The 18718-nt window shown below is 40.8% G+C and overlaps 1 protein-coding gene across 1 annotated transcript in view; it reads left to right on the top strand.

Annotated features, from left to right (window-relative positions):
* ARAP3 (ArfGAP with RhoGAP domain, ankyrin repeat and PH domain 3) overlaps positions 1 to 18718 on the top strand; it is a 500752-nt gene that overhangs the window by 265812 nt on the left and 216222 nt on the right. The window contains exons 21-22 of the mRNA XM_070746896.1: positions 4525 to 4737; positions 7244 to 7349. Of these exons, the coding sequence (XP_070602997.1) occupies positions 4525 to 4737; positions 7244 to 7349 (319 nt within the window). The remainder of the gene's footprint in view (positions 1 to 4524; positions 4738 to 7243; positions 7350 to 18718) is intronic.

The raw sequence follows: 18718 nt of genomic DNA, 5'->3' as shown, positions 1-18718 counted from the left end.
CACCCTTTTGGCACACAAACCAAAAAAGGTTACCATCACTGGTCTAAATCCTACTGCTATACTTCAGATTGTTCCATAGTTGTTTCAGCTATGGTTTGCTTTTCTTTTACAGATGCCACCACTTGTTTTCCATCCTTTATTGAAACTTATAAGAAGCTGTTCCCTGCTTGTTTCTTTGTTTTCCTCTTTTTATGCCACTTTTGGCTACTCTTTATATGGAGGAGTCTTTATATACTACTCCAAAGTGTCCGTTTCATTATCCACTTCCCTCAGGAGCAATTCTTATATAAACTTCTTGGTTTGATCTAGGATACAATACTGTTATATCCTGGGTATATAAGATTTAACATTAAATAGAATTACAGTCATTTTTATTAATAACAGAAATTATGACAATAGAAATGATCTAACATCTCTCACATCCATCCACTCCTTAGTCATACTTGACTTTCTGAGCAGAATATTAGTGATAAAAAATAGATTATTTTTTTATATTAAACATTTTCTCATGGTTTTGCATCAAGTTTAGATTCTGACTGCGTGTTTGAGTAGATCACCATTTGTCAGAGATGTAACAAACTTGTCAGTGCCACAAATATTTAAGCTTTGTGTTTAGATATGGCATTTTAGATGAGTAGATATGAAACATTAAGTCACAGCATCAAAATAAAGAATAACAGAAAAAAACAGAATTGGAAGGGATCTCTCAAGCAGGAGATCTTATATCATTCTGGAGAAATGGCTGTCCAATCTCTTCTTAAAAACATCCAGTGATGAAGCACCCGGATTTTCTGAACAAAAAGACGTTCCAGTGATTAACTGTTGTCACTGTCATAACAGTTTTCCTTAGAGCTAGGTTGGATCCCCCATTGACAAGTTTCCATCTATTATTTCTTGTTTTGCTCTCAAATGCTTTAGAAAACATAATGAACCCCTGTTCTCTGTGACATCCCCCCTCAAATATTAGGAAATTGCTATCATGTCACCCTAGTCCTTCTCTTTGTTAGGCTAGACATACTCAGTTCCCGGAACTGTTCATTATGCACTTTATGTTATGGTATACTTTGTCAAATGCCTTACTGAAATCCAGGTTCACAAATCCATTGGTTGATTATGTTATCTAACTCAGATCTTCCTAAGTATTGATGTCAGACTGATTGATCTGTAGTTTCCTGTATTCATTCCCCCCCCTTTTTTCCCCTTGAGGATGGGAACTATATCAACAAGGTGGAATGCAGAGCTCTCTCTGTGGGCACATGCACAGCTGCTTTTCTGGTTTCTGGCACATACATGCACGCTGGTAACTGGTCTTCATGGGCACTGGAGCACTGGAAAATAGCCTGAAAATGTCTTGAAACACAGCCTTAAAATGGCCCATAAAACAAGTTAAACCTGGTTTTTGGGCCAGAAACAGCTTGGAAAACAGCCTGAAAAACAGCCTGGAAGAGGCCCAAAATACAGCCTAAAAATGCCCAAAAAACAGGGATGTGTGCACCGGCCAGCTGGTCTTTAGGTTTCCAGTGCTCCGGCATGCACACATGCATGCACATGCACATGTGTTACCATTTGGGCACACTGTGTGGAAAAGATCACTGTGATACCATCACCGTTCTAGGATATAGTTCATCTGATCCTGGTAATTTGATCTAGAAAAGATAGGCGTTGTATTACCACTTTCTTGCCTATTTTGACTTACATTCCTAATAGCAATAGCACTTAGACTTACTTACTTACTTACTTACTTACTTACTTACTTACTTACTTACTTGATTGATTGATTGATTGATTGATTGATTGATTGATTAATTAATTGATGATTAATTTATTGTATTTATATGCTGCTCATTCCAAAGTGAAGTCAGAGTGGCTAATAAGTGGGATAAATACAACAGTGCGAAAATACAATAAAAATGCACAATAAAATCAGTAATATAAGAAAACAATAAAATAATATTCTAAAAAGAACCACACACACACAGCAGTCAATCTAATTCCAGGCCTGCCGGAAAAGCGAGGTCTTAATGGCTTTCCAGAAGACTGATAGGGAGGCGAATCTCTAGGGGCAGTTGATTCCATAGGGTCGGAGGGGCCACAGAAAAGGCTCTTCCCCGAGGTCCCACCAACCAACATTGCTATTTTATATACTACTTTGTTGTTATTAGTTGCAAAGTCATATCTGATTCATTGTGACCTCATGGATAACATTCCTCTAGACCTTCCTGTCCTCTACCATCCCACAGGATCCATTTAAATTCACACCTGCTTCAGTGACTCCATCCAGCCACCCCATTCTCTGCCATCCCTTTTTTCCTTTGCTTCTTTTTTACACTGCTTCATAGCCTTCTCTAAGCAGTTTATAGAATCTGCATATTGCCCCCAACAATTAGAGTCCTCATTTTACCTACCTGGATGGAAGGCTGAGTCAACCTTGAGTCTGGTGAGATTCAAACTGCCAAATTGCAGGCAGTCAGCAGCAGAAGTAGCCTGCAGTACTGCATTCTATCCACTGCGCCAATGGAAAGTACTTTTACAGTACTTTTAATGCAAATTGTTAAATAGTTCCTATTAATTAAGCAATTCTGCTTTCTATTGGTCTTTTACAGGTCCTGTCAACTAGACAATGTCGCTTGATAGGACCTAGGGGAAGAGCCTTCTCTGTGGGGCCCCCAGCCATCTGGAATCAGCTCCCCTGGAGATTTGTACTGTCCCCCTAATCCTTGCCTTTTGTAAGAGTCTAAAGACTCACCTATGCCACCAAGCTTGGGTTCATTACATTCTCCCCTTGGCCGATGAATGTATAGTGAATGGTTATGTATGCATTTTAATTGGTTCTTTAGTTTTTAGTTGTAACTTTGAATTTTAATTATTTGGATTTTGATATATATCATCTCTTTCATATGTTGTAGGCCACCCTGATTCCTCGGAGAGGGGTGGCATATAAATCCAATAAACTTAAACTCAAAATTAATCTCATATTGTCTTAGATAATAATCCATTTTCAAATGAATGTATACATTGATTTATGATAGCCACTCCTCCCCATCTTCCCTGGGATTGTGGCTGGTGCCACACCTGGAACCTGGCTGGACACATGTCAGAGAGAGGGACCCCTCCCTCTGGGCCTAGCCAGATCTCAGTTACACATGCCAGATCAGCCTCCTTATCCAGGAGTAAATCCTGGATGAGGGGAGATTTATTCACAATTGACCTGGCATTAAGTAGCAGCAGCCTGAGCCCAGGGTCCGGATTTCACTTGTCACCAGCATCCCGTGCTGAGTTCATGGGGCCAGAACAAGGGATCACTTTTAAGCAGTGAGCTCTTGTTCCCTGGGAGTGGCCTATCCCATATCTCCCACCATATCTGCCTCTCCCCAGCAAGACCGGGATCTTCTGGCCCTCTGCCACTCCAGAGATAGGCTGCCCCACTGCCTCATGCCTCTACATTGCCAAGCAAACTGACCCTTCCATTCATAACATTCATCCCACTCAAACTCTCCATCCAATCATTCCCAGTCATCCAGCTTCAAAATTTACCCCAATAAGTTAATTAAAAATAGCAATTAACAATATCATCCCCCAATATAAGAACAATTCCCCCTTCTTACCATGCTTTCCATCCATTCATACTACATTTATCCATCCCTAGAATTAACCCACCCTGAATTAGTTAAAGGATTGAAAATATAAAAGGATTAAAAACATTAAAACTACAATTAATATAATTAAATCAATAATTAATTAGTCAATCAATCAATTAATTAAATCAATAATTAATTAATTAATTAATGTCATGAAGCACATCCAGGAAGCAAATGGCGTTGATTTTTCTAGATGCATGGAAAGCATTTGACAACTTGATCTAGCAATTTATGCTAATACAACTAAAAGAGATGGATTTGGGGGAGAGATTTATTATCATGATTAAGGTGATATATTATAAGCAAATAGCAAAGGTGATGGTAAATGGAGATATGACAGAAGGTTAACATTTTTAAAAAGGTATATTGACCCTGGAAGTATTAAACAGAAATATTAGACAAGATATAGAGATAAAAAGTATGGAAATAAAAAGGAAAATAAACTATAGGCATTTGCAGACAATTTAGCTCCATTCTGGAAGATTCACAAGAAACAGGGTCTAAATTAATAAAAAATAGAGTAATATGGTGAAGAGGCAGGATTAAAAATAAAGAAAAAACTTAGATATTAGTTTAAAAATGTACAGATTTTTAGAGTTAAAGATTAAGATATTATATGTATATTAACTTTTAATATTAAATATTACATTTCATATTTTCCCAAAAGCGTTTTTTCAAAAGGCAACTGGACTTTGTTTTTTCCTTGAAGATATTTTGCTTCTCATCCAAGAAACTTCTTCAGGCCAACACCCGCCCCCCCCCCCCCCAATCCAATTGCTTTTTGAAAAAGTACTTCTGGGATAATCATGAGCTGGATGACTGAGAATATCTACTGTATATACATTTCATTATATTATAAATCCTAATTTTCTTTCTTTTCCACCAGGGTTACAGCATGAAGGTATTTATCGAAAGAATGGAGCAAAATCTCGTATCAAAATTTTGATGGATCAGTTCCGACGAGATGCAAGAAATGTCAAATTGCATATCAGTAACAATTTCATTGAAGATGTGACAGATGTCTTGAAGAGATTTTTCCGAGAGCTCCAGGATACTATCTTCACTACACATTTACATCCCCAGTGGAATGAGGCCACAGGTTTCATCCTTCTTTCTTATATTACCCTACTTTATCAAGCCTCTTGGGTCTCTATGACAACAGCCCACTTTTTGGTTGACTGTATTTCTTAGTTCTTTGTGAAGTTGCCATTCTCTCAAATCATTGTCATGAGCCTCCAAAAATTATACACTTTATCATTTTATTTATTTTTTACATTTTGGAAATGTGCATCACCCATCATCCATGTAAATCATTGGAAAACTATTTTTAAACTTAACTAACATATTTTTATCTAAATTTCAAAACGGGAGGGCAGCTATGCCTTGCAGTCTGCATGCACCCTATCCAGAATCTTTTCAGTGTGCATGCACCCTATCCATCCTAGATAATATCACTGAAATTCAATGGTAAACGCTGGACCTTATCCAACAAAACACAATTCAGTGGTGTTCCTACACAGAACAAGAAAAAACAAATGCACAAATATAGAAAAGGTTGTACATGATTCAACAGTTGTCAAAAAAGCCAATGCAGTCCTGGGTTCCATTAACAGAGGATAGTTTCAAGATCATGTGAATTGATAGTACTTCTTTATAATGAACTGACCACACGTGGAATACTGTGTTCAGTTCTGATCACTATGATACAAAAAGTATATTTGGACCCTAGAAAAAGTGCAGAGAAGAGTAACAAAGATAATAATGAGCCTGTAGTTTAAATCATATGATAAACATCTGATGGAATTAGGTATGTCTAATCCAGTGCTTCTCAATTATTTTCTTTTATGCTCCCCTATGGAAGAAGTAAACATTTTGCCCTTCCCCCCCTCTCCGATCTGGGCCCCAGTTATTATTTTACTTATTATAAGCTGCAAGCGAGTCTGCGGAGAGGGGCAGCATACAAATCTAAATAATAAATAATAAATAAATAAAATATTGGCTAGGCAAGGCTGCTCTACCCACTTAACCTGGGAGTAAGTCACACTGAATGTATATAAATCTTCAATAAAAATGTGAGGGTTGGCTGGGCAAGATTATTCACTGATGAAAGAGAAATAGGGGGGGAAAAGAAAAATAGAACTATATACTTTATTTTAAGAAGTAAACTGGCTCATCAACAGATGACACAAAAGAAAATTCTCAGGAACTGTATGTGTCTTCCATAGTCCTCTTCTTAACAATGCCCTCATAGAAACCTTGTGGTGAAGCCAGATAGGCAGCCATGCCTGTTCTGACACAGCTGCGAAGACTACGCAAGCCGGGATGGTAGCCGAATGATTCCATCTGGAAAGAGAATTGGACTAGTTACCTGCAGATGGGAAGAAGGGATTTCCTGTCTATGGTGGTAAGCAGAGAGTGCCTGAATGGGATTTTAGACTTTTGTTTCTTTCTTGGTTGCTGGACGGAGTTAAAATGGCCTGAGACTGAAGAAGGCAGCTATCTGTGCAGTGTGGCATTTCAGCGGAAGCTTTGAAAAGTAGCGAATTGCCCTTCATTTGATTTTTTCTAACTACCTAATTGGTTTTCTTCAAAATTCGCCTTTTGGAATTTGGAATTTCAAACTTCTGTTGTGGAATCCTTATCTTTCTTTTCTTCTATAAACAAAGAGCAACGTAAGACCGGAAGTTCAAATCACTAAAACTGGAAGGAACTATAAAAGAGCTATTCAGAGAAGACTTGGAAAATTGATCACCTAGCAACATCGTGTGGCTGGAGGAAAAATATCAGTTTGCTACAGGTTTAAAGACAGTATTCTTGCTATCCAGCTAATGCATGGAAGGAAGACAATGCATGGAAGGAAGGCAATGTTCAAGATGAAATTATTTGAACTGAATTAAACTGATTTGAATTGATTTGATCTAATTGGACTGATTGATTTGACTGAAATTACATTTGGACTGCCTGTTCTGACTGAAATTACATTGAATAATATAAAGTGAAATTAAATACTTTTAAGAATTAAATACTTTTAAGAAAATTAAAATTAAAAGACTTGTAAGAATATTTAGAAGTTACTAAGATTATTTAGAAGTTACTAAAAGATATTAGCACTTTCTTTTTCTCTTTTCTTTTCTCTCACAAAGTTATAAATTATTTAAAAAATTGAGTATACATAATGAATGGGATTTATTAACATTTTAATCTTATGGGAACTTATCAATGAAAATATATATACTCTCTCTATATATACAAATATATAAGCAAGTGATATAAAGTGTAAAATGGGAGAATTATATAAGAGGAGAAAATTTAATGGCTTTTAAATGAAAAAAATTGAAAATAGCTTTAATCGTTGCATATAATATAGGTGAGATATTTGACAATGATTATGATTATTTTTGGATGACCTTTTTTTTCTCCTTTCTTCTTTGCTCTCTCCTTTTATTTGTCCCTTGGTCTCTACATTTGAATCAATATGTCTTGCAAAAAGAAAAAAACCCACAAATTATATGGTGAATGTACATCAAATTGCTGACCAATGTAGGACATTTGATTTTATGCAAACTGTAGTCACTAAAATTTAATTCTATGTTCCTCTTTCTTAGAAATTTCCCAGAAGCCTCAACGCCTGGAGAGATACAAGGAGCTAATGAACTCCTTGCCCCCTCTCAACCGCAGAACCTTGGCTGCTTTGATTGGACACTTGTATCGGTTAGTCTGTTCTCCCTTATTTGTTCCTGTCAGAACTCTCATGGCATATTCTTTTTTAAAGTGCCCATTAGATATAGCAATACATGTGTTTTAAAAACTGATCTCAGAATGTGGAATTTGAGCTAAGCAGAAAGAAAGAAATCAAAAGACATTAAACATCAAAAACAAAAAAAATCCAACACTTACTATAATGTAGTAAGTATTGATGCTACGCTTAGCTTTGAATCTGTTTCCCAGGTCCATTTTTATTTTCTAAGGCCCAAATCCCAAATCTCTTCATGTTTGTTACTAAAAGATCCCCCCCCCGCTGCTACAATCAACTATTGAATTATTAGCAGTCATAAATAAGTTAAACTCTGGTGGGTTCCGCTTATCTTCCCTACTGTTTCGCATGGCATCAGAAGTGCATGTTTTGCATGCGCAGAGAATTATTTGCCAACCACTTTCAAGGAGTGGTAATCAGAGGACCAGTTCCGAGGGTGGTTCCACTGATTGAACCAGATTAAAATAACTAAATCTACAATATTGAATGGCAATACAGTGGTACCTCTACTTAAGAACTTAATTCGTTCCATGACCAGGTTCTTAAGTAAAAAAAATTGTAAGTAGAAGCAATTTTTCCCATAGGAATCAATGTAAAAAGCAAATAATGTGTGCAAACCCATTAGGAATGAAATAAAAGCTTGGAATTTGGGTGGGGGGAGGAGGAGGAAGAAGAGGAGGAGGACAGTCGCTGCCAAAGGAAGAAGGTGAGGTGAGGGGAATCAAAAAAAAGAGGCTTAAGAAAAAAGAGGGACTCTGGGATGGCGAGGAGGAGCACACGCCTCCCATACACCCGGCGTGAGGCTGCCTCCCACACAGGGAACCTCCTGCTCCTTTGACTGAAAGGCGACTGCTCCTGTTGCTTCTACCTGCTTCCTCTTCCTTCTCATGCTGAAGGGCTCCCCTCTCCTCTCGCTCACTCGCTTTGTACCCAGCCCGTTTCCTTCACTGTGGTGACTCCTTGGCTTGGCTGAAGCCAAGTTAATCCAGCCAGGGCGAAACACCCCCTATTGCTTTTCCATGCCCAGACGCTCCGGGAGGCAACCTCGTGCCGGGTGTATGGGAGGCAGTGTGAAGGAGTCACCGCAGCAAAGTGGTTTATTCCCTCTCCAAGAGCCCAGAGAAAGGAAAATGCTCCATTCCCTCTGGGCCCAGAGCGAAGGGAGTGTTTCTTTTCTCTGGGCGCTGGCAGAGGTTTATTCGCTCTCCAAGTGCCCAGAGAAAGGAAAATGCTTCGTTCACTCTGGACTGCCAAAGCCTTCTTAAGTGCCACTGAAAGACTTCTCTGACAGTCTAGAAGAGCCCATGATGGCCAGGATAAAAGGGGAAATGACAGGAAACTGGCCAGGCCTTCTTGCCACTTTCAAATTTTCTGGGAATTTTTTCCAGGCTTGCGTTCTTAAGTAGAAAATGGTTCTTAGGAAGAGGCCAAAAAAAAAATTTGAACACCCGGTTCTTATCTAGAAAAGTTCTTAAGTAGAGGCGTTCTTAGGTAGAGGTACCACTGTATGTGCAATGGTGACAGGTCTTATCCCAAACACTTCCAGTTTTCAAACATTTCCAGAAGCCCAACAGTGATGGTACTACCATTACTTGAAGAGGAAAGCTATAGGACTGTGATGGTGAACTGGTGGCATGCAGCACCCTCTCTGTGGGCATGTGAGCCATCACCCCAGTTCAGCTCCATCGCGCATGCACATACACCTCCTGCTGGCCAGCTGGTCTTCAGGTCTCTGCCATGCATGCATGTGGGGAGCACATGCAGGGGCCCACATGTGCATGCATGGGGTAGGACACATGCATGGGGCTGCATGCACATTTCATTTTGGGTGTTCAGGAGCAGGCGCAGGCGTGCTTTGGCCACTTGGTCTGGAAAAGTTTAGCCATCACTGCTTTAGGACTTTATTGGTTAAAACCAGCACTTTGAATTGTATCTTGAAATTTACTGGTAGCTAATGTAGCAATTGGAAGATATATATGACTTTTTGGACCAAATGCAAGTAATCCTCAATGACAGCACAATATACAGTATATCACATTGTGGTAATCCAACCATATGGAAGGGCCAGCCTGTCTGGCATTATAGAGTGGCGGAGCCCATCTCTGGGATGGCAGAAGGCCAGAATACAGTGATACCTTGTCTTACAAACTTAATTGGTTTCGGGATGAGGTTCTTAAGGTGAAAAGTTTGTAAGACGAAACAATGTTTCCCATAGGAATCAATGGAAAAACTATTAATGTGTGCAAGCCCAAAATTCACCCCTTTTGCCAGTCGAAGTGCCTGATTCTCCTGAGGTTCCCCTCCATAGGAAACCCCACCTACAGACTTCTGTGTTTTTGCGATGCTGCAGGGGAATCCCAGCAGGGGAATCCCAGCATAGCAAAAATGAGCGCTTTGCTGGCAATGGAAGTCCAGAGGTGGGGTTTCCCAGCGAAGGGAGCATCAGTGAAATCGCAGCATCGCAAAAACACTGAAGTCCTCTGAAGAGTCCAGAGACAAGGCTTAAACAAGACGGTTCCTTTTATTCAGCTCTTAAAGACAAGTGACAATCAGCGGGAACGCGTCTGGCTTTTAACAGAGAGCAGCCGCTCTTTTATACTTTTGCGGCTCCCGCCAAAAGAGAACTGTCAGCGTCTGAGCCAATCAGGCGCGACTTCTATTTTTTACAGTTTCTGCATGGAGACAGCGTTTTACATGGAACCAACTATTTACGTAGGATTCAACACCCCTCCCTCCTTAGTCAGGAATATGTCAATCAAGTAAGCCATGTGACGAAATCCTCCAATCTGCTCGGTCTACGCAGAGTTCTCTCTGACCTGCGCAGATCATTCGAGTCCTCGCTTCCAACGGTGGAGGTCGGTTCGCCTGTACCTCCACAGTGCGGCTGGGGCCGAGTTTGGGCTCCGGCCCGCTGAGTTGAGTGGGCAGGCACAACACCGGCCTCTGAGGACGAAGATGGTTGGGCGTCGCTGGAAGACCTTTCCTGGCTCGGTAAGTCCATTTGAATGTCCATTAAAGCGGGTTGCGCGTTAAAGTCTAATAGAGGGGAAGAGTCTGTATTAGCGGTTTGCACAGGGGAGGTTTCAATGTGCCTTCCTAAATGGTCAATGTGCCGCTTCCACATTCGACCATCTTCCAATTTTACAATATATGTTTTAGGTGCAGTTTGTTGTACAATTGTTCCCTTCATCCAATTAAACCCCCCATCAAAATTCTTTGCAAAAATACTTTGACCCAAGTACAATTGTCTTTCAGGATTTACATACATAGAATTATGAGTACAATACCTTGGGTGTAATCTATCCAGTGGGGATCTAAGTTTCCTTCCCATTAGTATTTCAGCAGGACTTATGTGTGTGTGGGAATTTGGTGTAATATGTTGTGTTAACAAAAATTGGTCCAGATGCTGTTGTACATCCCCAGGGCCTGACCTGCGCAATGCCTCTTTTGCAACCCGAACGTACCGTTCTGCCAACCCGTTAGCCCATGGCGAGTAAGGCGAGATGAGAGCATGTCTGACCTCCAAGTTATCCAAAAACAATTCAAATTGCCTGGCTGTCAATTGGGGCCCATTGTCTGACACTAAGATGTCAGGACAGCCATGGGTGGCAAACAAATGGCGCAGAACCTTAATTGTAGCACTAGTGGTTATATTATTCATTGCAATAATTTCAACCCACCTGGAAAATGCATCTACCACTATCAAGAAATATTGAGACCCTACTGGCCCTGCAAAATCAATATGGACCCTGGACCAAGGCCCTGCAGGTTGCTCCCACTTAACTGGAGCTGTTTTGGGGGGATTTGGCCGTGACTCTTGGCATGGGTCACACTTGGCTACCCACTTTTCAATATCAGTATCCAGACCCGGCCACCATAAGTGCCCCCTAGCTAAGCCCTTCATCCTGACAATACCAGGATGGCCCACATGTAGCATAGTGAGTACTTTAGTCTTTAGACTTTCAGGAATGATTACTCTATCACCCCACAACAGACAACCTTTAACATATGACAATTCCAATCTTTTGGTTTTAAATTCACTTAAGTTTGCTTCTACAGAGTCGTTTTGCCACCCCTTGAGTACACAGTTTACCACTTTTTTCAAAATTGGGTCTTGCTGCGTGTGCACAGCCACCTCCCTTGCTGTTGTTAGTGGGTTATCTTCGAGTTCTATCATTAAAACATCAGCAGATGGGGCAGGGTCCTCTACTAACTCTGCTATTGGGCACCTACTAAGACCATCTGCGTGGTTGATGGTTTTACCCCCTTTGTGAATGAGCTCGTACTGGTACCCTGAAAGAAACAATGCCCACCTGATTAGTCTTGGAGATATAAACGGAGGAGTTGGTTTGTTAGGGGCTAGGAGGCCCAGTAAGGGCTTGTGGTCAGTAACTAATTCAAAACTCCTGCCAAAAAGATAGTTATGAAACTTCTTCACCCCAGCCACTAACGCTAGAGCCTCCTTATCTAGCTGGCTGTAATTTCTCTCAGTATTGGTCATTGTTTTGGAAAAGAAAGCAATTGGGGCCTCTGTATTATTTGGCAAGACATGTGCCAAGACCCCCCCCCCACGCCATATGGGGACGCATCGCACGTAAGCCTGACGGGTAGTAAAGTGCTATACTGAACTACTACACTTGTGGAAGTTAACAACTGCTTTATTTGTGAAAAGGCTTCGTGCTCAGTTCTCCCCCATGTCCAAGGGGTTCCTTTCTGCAGCAACCGGTGTAGAGGCTCTGCTGCTGTTGCCTTCTTTTTTAAAAAAACAGAGTAAAAGTTTAGAAGGCCTAAAAATGCCTGCAACTCTGTTTTATTCTGTGGCTCTGGGGCTTCCCAGATGGCTTTTAATTTTTCAGTAGTGGGGTGGATGCCTTCCCCATCGATTCCATATCCTAAGAATTCCACACTGCTGGTTCCCCACACACATTTGTCAGGTTTGATTCTTAGCCCCTTATCTTGCAGTCTATGTAATACCTCCCTTATTCTTTTGTTGAGTTGAGATTGGTTTTCTCCTGAAATTAAAATGTCATCAAAATAGGGAATAGTCCCTTTAATTCCTGACAACAAGGGTTCCATTATGCTTTGAAAAATCCCAGGGGCTATGCTTACCCCAAATTGTAATCTGGTACATTTAAACGTGCCCCTGTGGGTGACAATGGTCTGTGCGAGTGCTGTCGGTTCATCGACAGGGAGTTGCTGATAAGCTTGGGCTAAATCGATTTTTGCGAACACTTTCCCTTCCCCCAGGGAGTGAAGGAGCTGTTGTACCACTGGAATGGGGTAAGGGTGATGTTGGAGGGCTTTGTTGAGCATTGACTTATAGTCAGCGCAAACCCTCAAAGAGCCATCAGGTTTAAGTGGCGTGACTATGGGTGTTTCCCAAGGCCCCTGCTCTACAGGAATTAAAATGCCCTGGCTTATGAGCTTATCTAGCTGTAGGTCAAGCTTGGGAAGGAGCGGTAGGGGTATCCTACGGGGTTTGAGTCTGACAGGGGGAACCTTGGGGTCAATAGAAAAGGAGATAGGAGGCCCTTTATACGATCCCAAAGTGGGGCTAAACACCTCTGGGAATTCCTGTAAGAAATTTGGAATGCTATCAGAGTCAACAGTACAAATACCAGAAATTTCAATTCCCAATGGTTCCATCCAAGCCAACCCTAGGAGAGAGTCTCTAGCCCCTGCAACAACAACCATAGGAAGGGTACATTTAACATTTTTAAACATAATAGGTACATTCACTTTGCCCAGTACAGGTATTATCCCCCCTTGAAAATCTCTAATTACCAATGAAGTTTGTAAGAGGTCTGATTTTGAGAGGCTAGGCATGTACATTATAAGCTTTTCCCATGGCATAATGGTGTATTTAGACCCCGTGTCTAGTTCCATAGTGCATGGCTTGTTGTTTAGGAGCAGTGAGATTAAGATTTTGCTCCCATTTTTCGTTGCCGTGCTATTCACAGAAAATTGTTTGTTATCTCTTGAGTAGTCGCGGTTAGCGGTTGAGTAGTTCTTGCGGCCGGAAAACCGAGGAAACCGGTTTTCGCGCGGTTGAGGTGTTTGGGTCTGGAACCGAGGAGGACGAGGTGTGGAAAAAGATTCCTCAGGCAAAGGTGCTCTGCAGGCTTCGGCGATGTGGCCGCGTCGGTTGCAGCGGCGGCAGATGGCGTCCCGGAAAGGGCAGCATTGGCGCGGATGGTTCCCTCGGCAGCCGGAGCAGGGGGCGACGGGGCGAGGGTATCTGGGTTGTCTTGGCTGTTCCTGTTGCAGCAGAAAACAGCTGTCCTCGTTGAGGGCAGGTGGGCTGAGGTCACCTGGGGCCTCTGCGCAGGAAACTGTGGAGTCGATCTTGGCGACGACTTCCCGCTTGTCATGCTCCTTCAGCTCTTTGGCAGCAGCGTCGGCGACCTCTGCGGTTTGTGCCAGCTTGATTACTGCCTGGAGAGACAGCTCGTCTTCGGTGAGGAGCTTGTTTCGGACCGTGGCATTTCTCATGCCGAATATTAGGGCATCGGTGAGGCGAGCTTCCGGGCTGTCAAATTTACATTTTGACAGCACCGTTCGAAGATGCGTAGCGAACTGGTTAATGGACTCGAATTCGAGCTGGGCCATTCTTGAGAACTGGTGCCGGAAAACGACGGTTGGCTTCGTAGGCTTGAAGTGGCTCGCGAGCTTGGTTTGCAGGATGTCCCAAGTGATGGATTTGGCTGGAAGCGGATCGGTGAGAGTCTGGGCGAGATCGAATATCTCTGGGCCGCAGTAATTCAGGAAAATTGCCCGCTTCCTTTTGGTGTCAGCGTCCCTCATTCCGGCAGCTTCGAGGAAGATCTCGAACTTGGCCATGTAGGCGTCCCAGGAGGATTTCTCCGGATCGAAGAATTCAGGAGCCCGGCCGATTTTAAGGTTGTTCATCTTGCATGCGTGGTTCTTCCGTCCATCGTCGCCAGTGAAGAGTCCAGAGACAAGGCTTAAACAAGACGGTTCCTTTTATTCAGCTCTTAAAGACAAGTGACAATCAGCGGGAACGCGTCTGGCTTTTAACAGAGAGCAGCCGCTCTTTTATACTTTTGCGGCTCCCGCCAAAAGAGAACTGTCAGCATCTGAGCCAATCAGGCGCGACTTCTATTTTTTACAGTTTCTGCATGGAGACAGCGTTTTACATGGAACCAACTATTTACATAGGATTCAACATCCTCAAAACCCCATCTCTGGCCCTCTGTGTTTTTGCGATGCTGCGATTTCACTGAGGCTCCCCTCGCTGGGAAACCCCACCTCCAAACTTCCGTTGCCAGCGAAGCCCCTGTTTTTGTGCTGCTGGGATTCCCCTGCAGCATCACAAAAACATGGAAGTCCAGAGGTTGGGTTTCCCATGTAGGGGAGCCTCAGGGGAATCCCAGCAGCACAAAAACGGGTGCTTTGCTGGCAATGGAAGTCTGGAGGCAGAGCATCCCAGCAGCAGCGATGGGTTTATAAGATGAAAATAGTTTGTAAGAAGAGGCAAAAAAATCTTAAACCCCGGGTTTGTATCTCAAAAAGTTTGTATGACGAGGCGTTTGTAAGATGAGGTATCACTGTATACTGGTCTTGCTTGGGAGAGGTAGATAGAGCTGTGGGGTAGGCTGCTCTCAGGGAACAAGAGCTCGCTGCTTGAAACAATCGACTGCTATTTTGATTAATGAAGATATGACAGGAAAAATAAATATTGAAAAAAGAGTTAGACAAGGTTGTCCGATTTCCCCCGTTATACATCCTCTATATTGAAATATTATTGAATAAAGTAAGAGCCAACCAAGATATTAAAGGCTTAAAAATTAAAGTTGAACATTACAAAACGCAAATCTTTGCAGACGATATAGTCTATATTATTGAAAACCCATCACATTCAGGACCAAAATTATTAGAAGAGATAGATAGAGGAATTAGAAAAAAACTATGGGAATTAAATTGGCCAAAAAAGTTAAATATTTGGGATTTTGGCTATCAGCTAAATGTGTCTCAATAAAAGAGGATAACTATCAGAAACTATTAAAAGATATCCAAAAAGATCTCACAAAATGGTCCAAATTACAAATCTCCTTATTAGGTAGAATTTTGGCTATTAAAATGAATATACACCCAAAGGTTCTCTATTTATTTCAAACAGCCCCAATTAGGATTGAACAAAATTTTTACAAAGAATTAGACAAATCAGTTAGAAAATTTATCTGCAAAGGGAAAAAAATCTAGAATCTAATACAAATTTATGCAAGATGTGAAAAGTCAAGGAGATTTGGGCTTACCTGATTGGAAACTTTATTATCAAGCTGCCACTGTTATATGGTTAAAAGAATGGGTGTCACTAGCAAACAAAGGACTTTTAATTATTGAAGGATATGACCTACAGTATGGGTGGCACAAATACCTATGGAATGACAAAGACAAAATATACAAATATTTTAGAAATCATTATATAAGAAGTATTCTAATCCAAAACTGGTTGGAAATCAGGAAAAAATTCTATGTTCAGATCCCCAAATGGCTATCACCCTTAGAAGCAGTAACGTCTCTGAACTTATTTTGTGCAAATAATACAATTACGTATAAAAAATTACTAAATGAACAAAATGAACTCAAATCAAGGGCAAAGTTAGCGGAAGAGGGATTAAGTATTGATTGCTGGCCTTATTTTCAACTACAAAACAAATATAAAACAGATTTGGCAAAATTTGATTTCCAATTGAACGATCAAGAAATTGATAAAGTTTTAACAGGCGCAGAGGAAAACACAATTTCACGACTGTATAAATGTTTACTTAAAAATAACATGTAGGAAGAGAGAGTTAAAGAAGTAATGATTAAGTGGACCCAAAACATAGGTCACTCAATCGATTTGGATGACTGGGAAAACCTTTGGAATTATAATCTGAAATTAACCATCTCTTCTGCCTATAAAGAAAGTCTTTATAACATTTTCTATCATTGGCATTTTATGCCAGTAAGATTAACAAAAATCTACCTGGGAATCTCTTCCAAATGTTGGGAATGCAAAAGTGTCCTAGGAACATCTTTCATATGTGGTGGACGTATGTAGAGGCCAGAACCTGTTGTGGTTGGCTCTGGGCCAGTTCCTGCCCCAAGGACTGTGGGGGTGTATGTGGGTAAATCCTCCCAGTGTCAGAGGCCAGTTTTACTGCCAATTGCTTCTGACAGTGAAGTGTCTGAAGCAGAGAGTGAATGTGAAATAGGATCTTCAGAGGGGACAGCCCATTAGGGAGTAATTCATCATCGTTATCCTCGCTGGATTCGGATGAAGAGACATTCATTGACGTACGCAGCTGCAGGGCAATGACTAGGAAAGAGCAACTGCGTAAATACTACAGGAGATGAGGGAATTCACCTATGGTTGGGTATGGTTCGACTAATTGGGGTGGCTGTTAAATTGGCAGTGTTCTGGCCTCTCTGAGTGTGGAAGTTTATTCATTCGGTGAAAGAGGAAGTGGCTTTCGTCTCAGGATACTCCAAGGACTCTCTTTGCATTGATTCCAGGACTCTGAAACGAAAACATAGTCAAGTGTGTGAGTTGAAAACGTTTGAAGGAGAGTGGCTGTGATGTCTTCACAGCTGCTTGTGAATTGCTTTGTGTTTGTTTATTGTTTTTCACCACATTCAAGTCTGTTGCTTTGAAGGTGAGCCCTTTGACTACCAAAAGGGTGTTTTGCTTCTATTTTACTTTCGATAAAAACAGTGTTCTTGACTTTTCAAGTGTGTGTGTCTGAATTCCTACCTTTGCACTTAATTGGGGGTTTGTGCCATGAAGCCCGGCAGAACAGAACCTATTTGAAAAAAATTTGGAACAATTATACAAATTGACATTAAATTTAAACTAGAAATATTTTTATTGGGAATGGTCGACGCAAGTATTAAAAAAGATGACAAATACCTAATTATACATTTGATTACTGCCACTAGAATCTGCTATGCCCAAAACTGGAAAAAAGACTCCACACCTATTAACGTACATATTAAAAATAAAATAATGGAATTGACAGAAATGAGTAGAGTAACCATGCGCATTAAAGAGAAAGAAGACTCAGTCTTCTACAAAATTTGGGATAAATGGTATAATTGGTTGCAAAAAAGAAAAAGAAAGGGGAACAATTAATTTATTTACATCACAACGAGGAGATACTATAAGAATGAAAATGGAGATTTTTTATTTTTAGATATGCTAAAATATACATAGGTTAAAATCAGATAAATGTCAGATTTATTTGATAAGAATTACCTATTTGACTTAAAATGAATCTTATTTGTAACATATATTTAACTTTTGTTTTTGTTTCTATCTTCTTTATTTTATATATTATGAATTTAAGTAACTATTTTTACTTATAAATGACATAGAATTATTAGAAGAGCATGAAAGATACCAAAATGAAAATCTGCATACTATGTAAAACTATATAAGGGATAATAAGTAAGGGAAGAGAGAGTAAGGTATCTATCTAGTTTTTTAAAGCTTTGTGTATATTCTTGTCTGTTTTACACATATGTACAGTATATGAATTTATGTTTCCTAATAAAATTTACTTTTTTAAAAAAATAAAGCGATCCCTTGGCATGTGTGACTGGGAGATCTGGCTAGGCCCAGAGGGAGGAGTTCCTCTCTCTGAAATGTGTCCAGTCAGATTTCAGGTATGGCACCAGCCATGACTCCAGGGAAGTGGGGGAGGAGTGGCTATTATAGCCTGGAAGACCTTCAGCCTATGCAGGCTCTCTGCTCTGAAGATAGTGGATTGTGAGTACCATTTTGTGAAATTGGACCTACGGGTCCAGGTGGGCTTGTTGCTCACATATAGAGAGAATGAGAAATCCCAGCATTGGCAGTCACAAGACAGGGAAATCCCTGCAGGAGTAAGAGAGCGCACCCACAGTAAAGAGCCCACGCAGCGGGGCTCGGTTCGTAACATGAAAATGGTTCTTAAGATGAGGCAAACAAATTGTAAGCCCCGGGTTCGTATCTTGAAAAGTTCGTATGATAAGGAGTTCGTAAGACAAGGTTCCAAATGTATATCATAAATCCTTAAGTTCAAAATGAAAATTCATATTATCTTGACCATTACATTGTATTTTCTTATATTTAAAAAATATTAGACAATATCAAAAATATACTTGCTTTTTTCAGGCAGGGCTTTACTTTTGATGAGCTTTTCTTATAAGGCTAATTTGTAAAATATACTTGCTTATTAAAAAGGACAACAATCTTTTATTATTTATGAGTAGGTCCCACAGAGTTGGCCTTCTCCAGGTCCCGTCGACGAAACAATGTCGTCTGGCGGGACCCAGAGGA

The sequence above is a fragment of the Erythrolamprus reginae genome, chromosome 3 (assembly GCF_031021105.1).
Source record: "Erythrolamprus reginae isolate rEryReg1 chromosome 3, rEryReg1.hap1, whole genome shotgun sequence".
In the NCBI taxonomy this organism is placed as follows: domain Eukaryota; kingdom Metazoa; phylum Chordata; class Lepidosauria; order Squamata; family Dipsadidae; genus Erythrolamprus; species Erythrolamprus reginae.
Note: the sequence above shows the minus strand (reverse complement) of the source record. Positions and strands in the feature narration are given on the sequence as shown.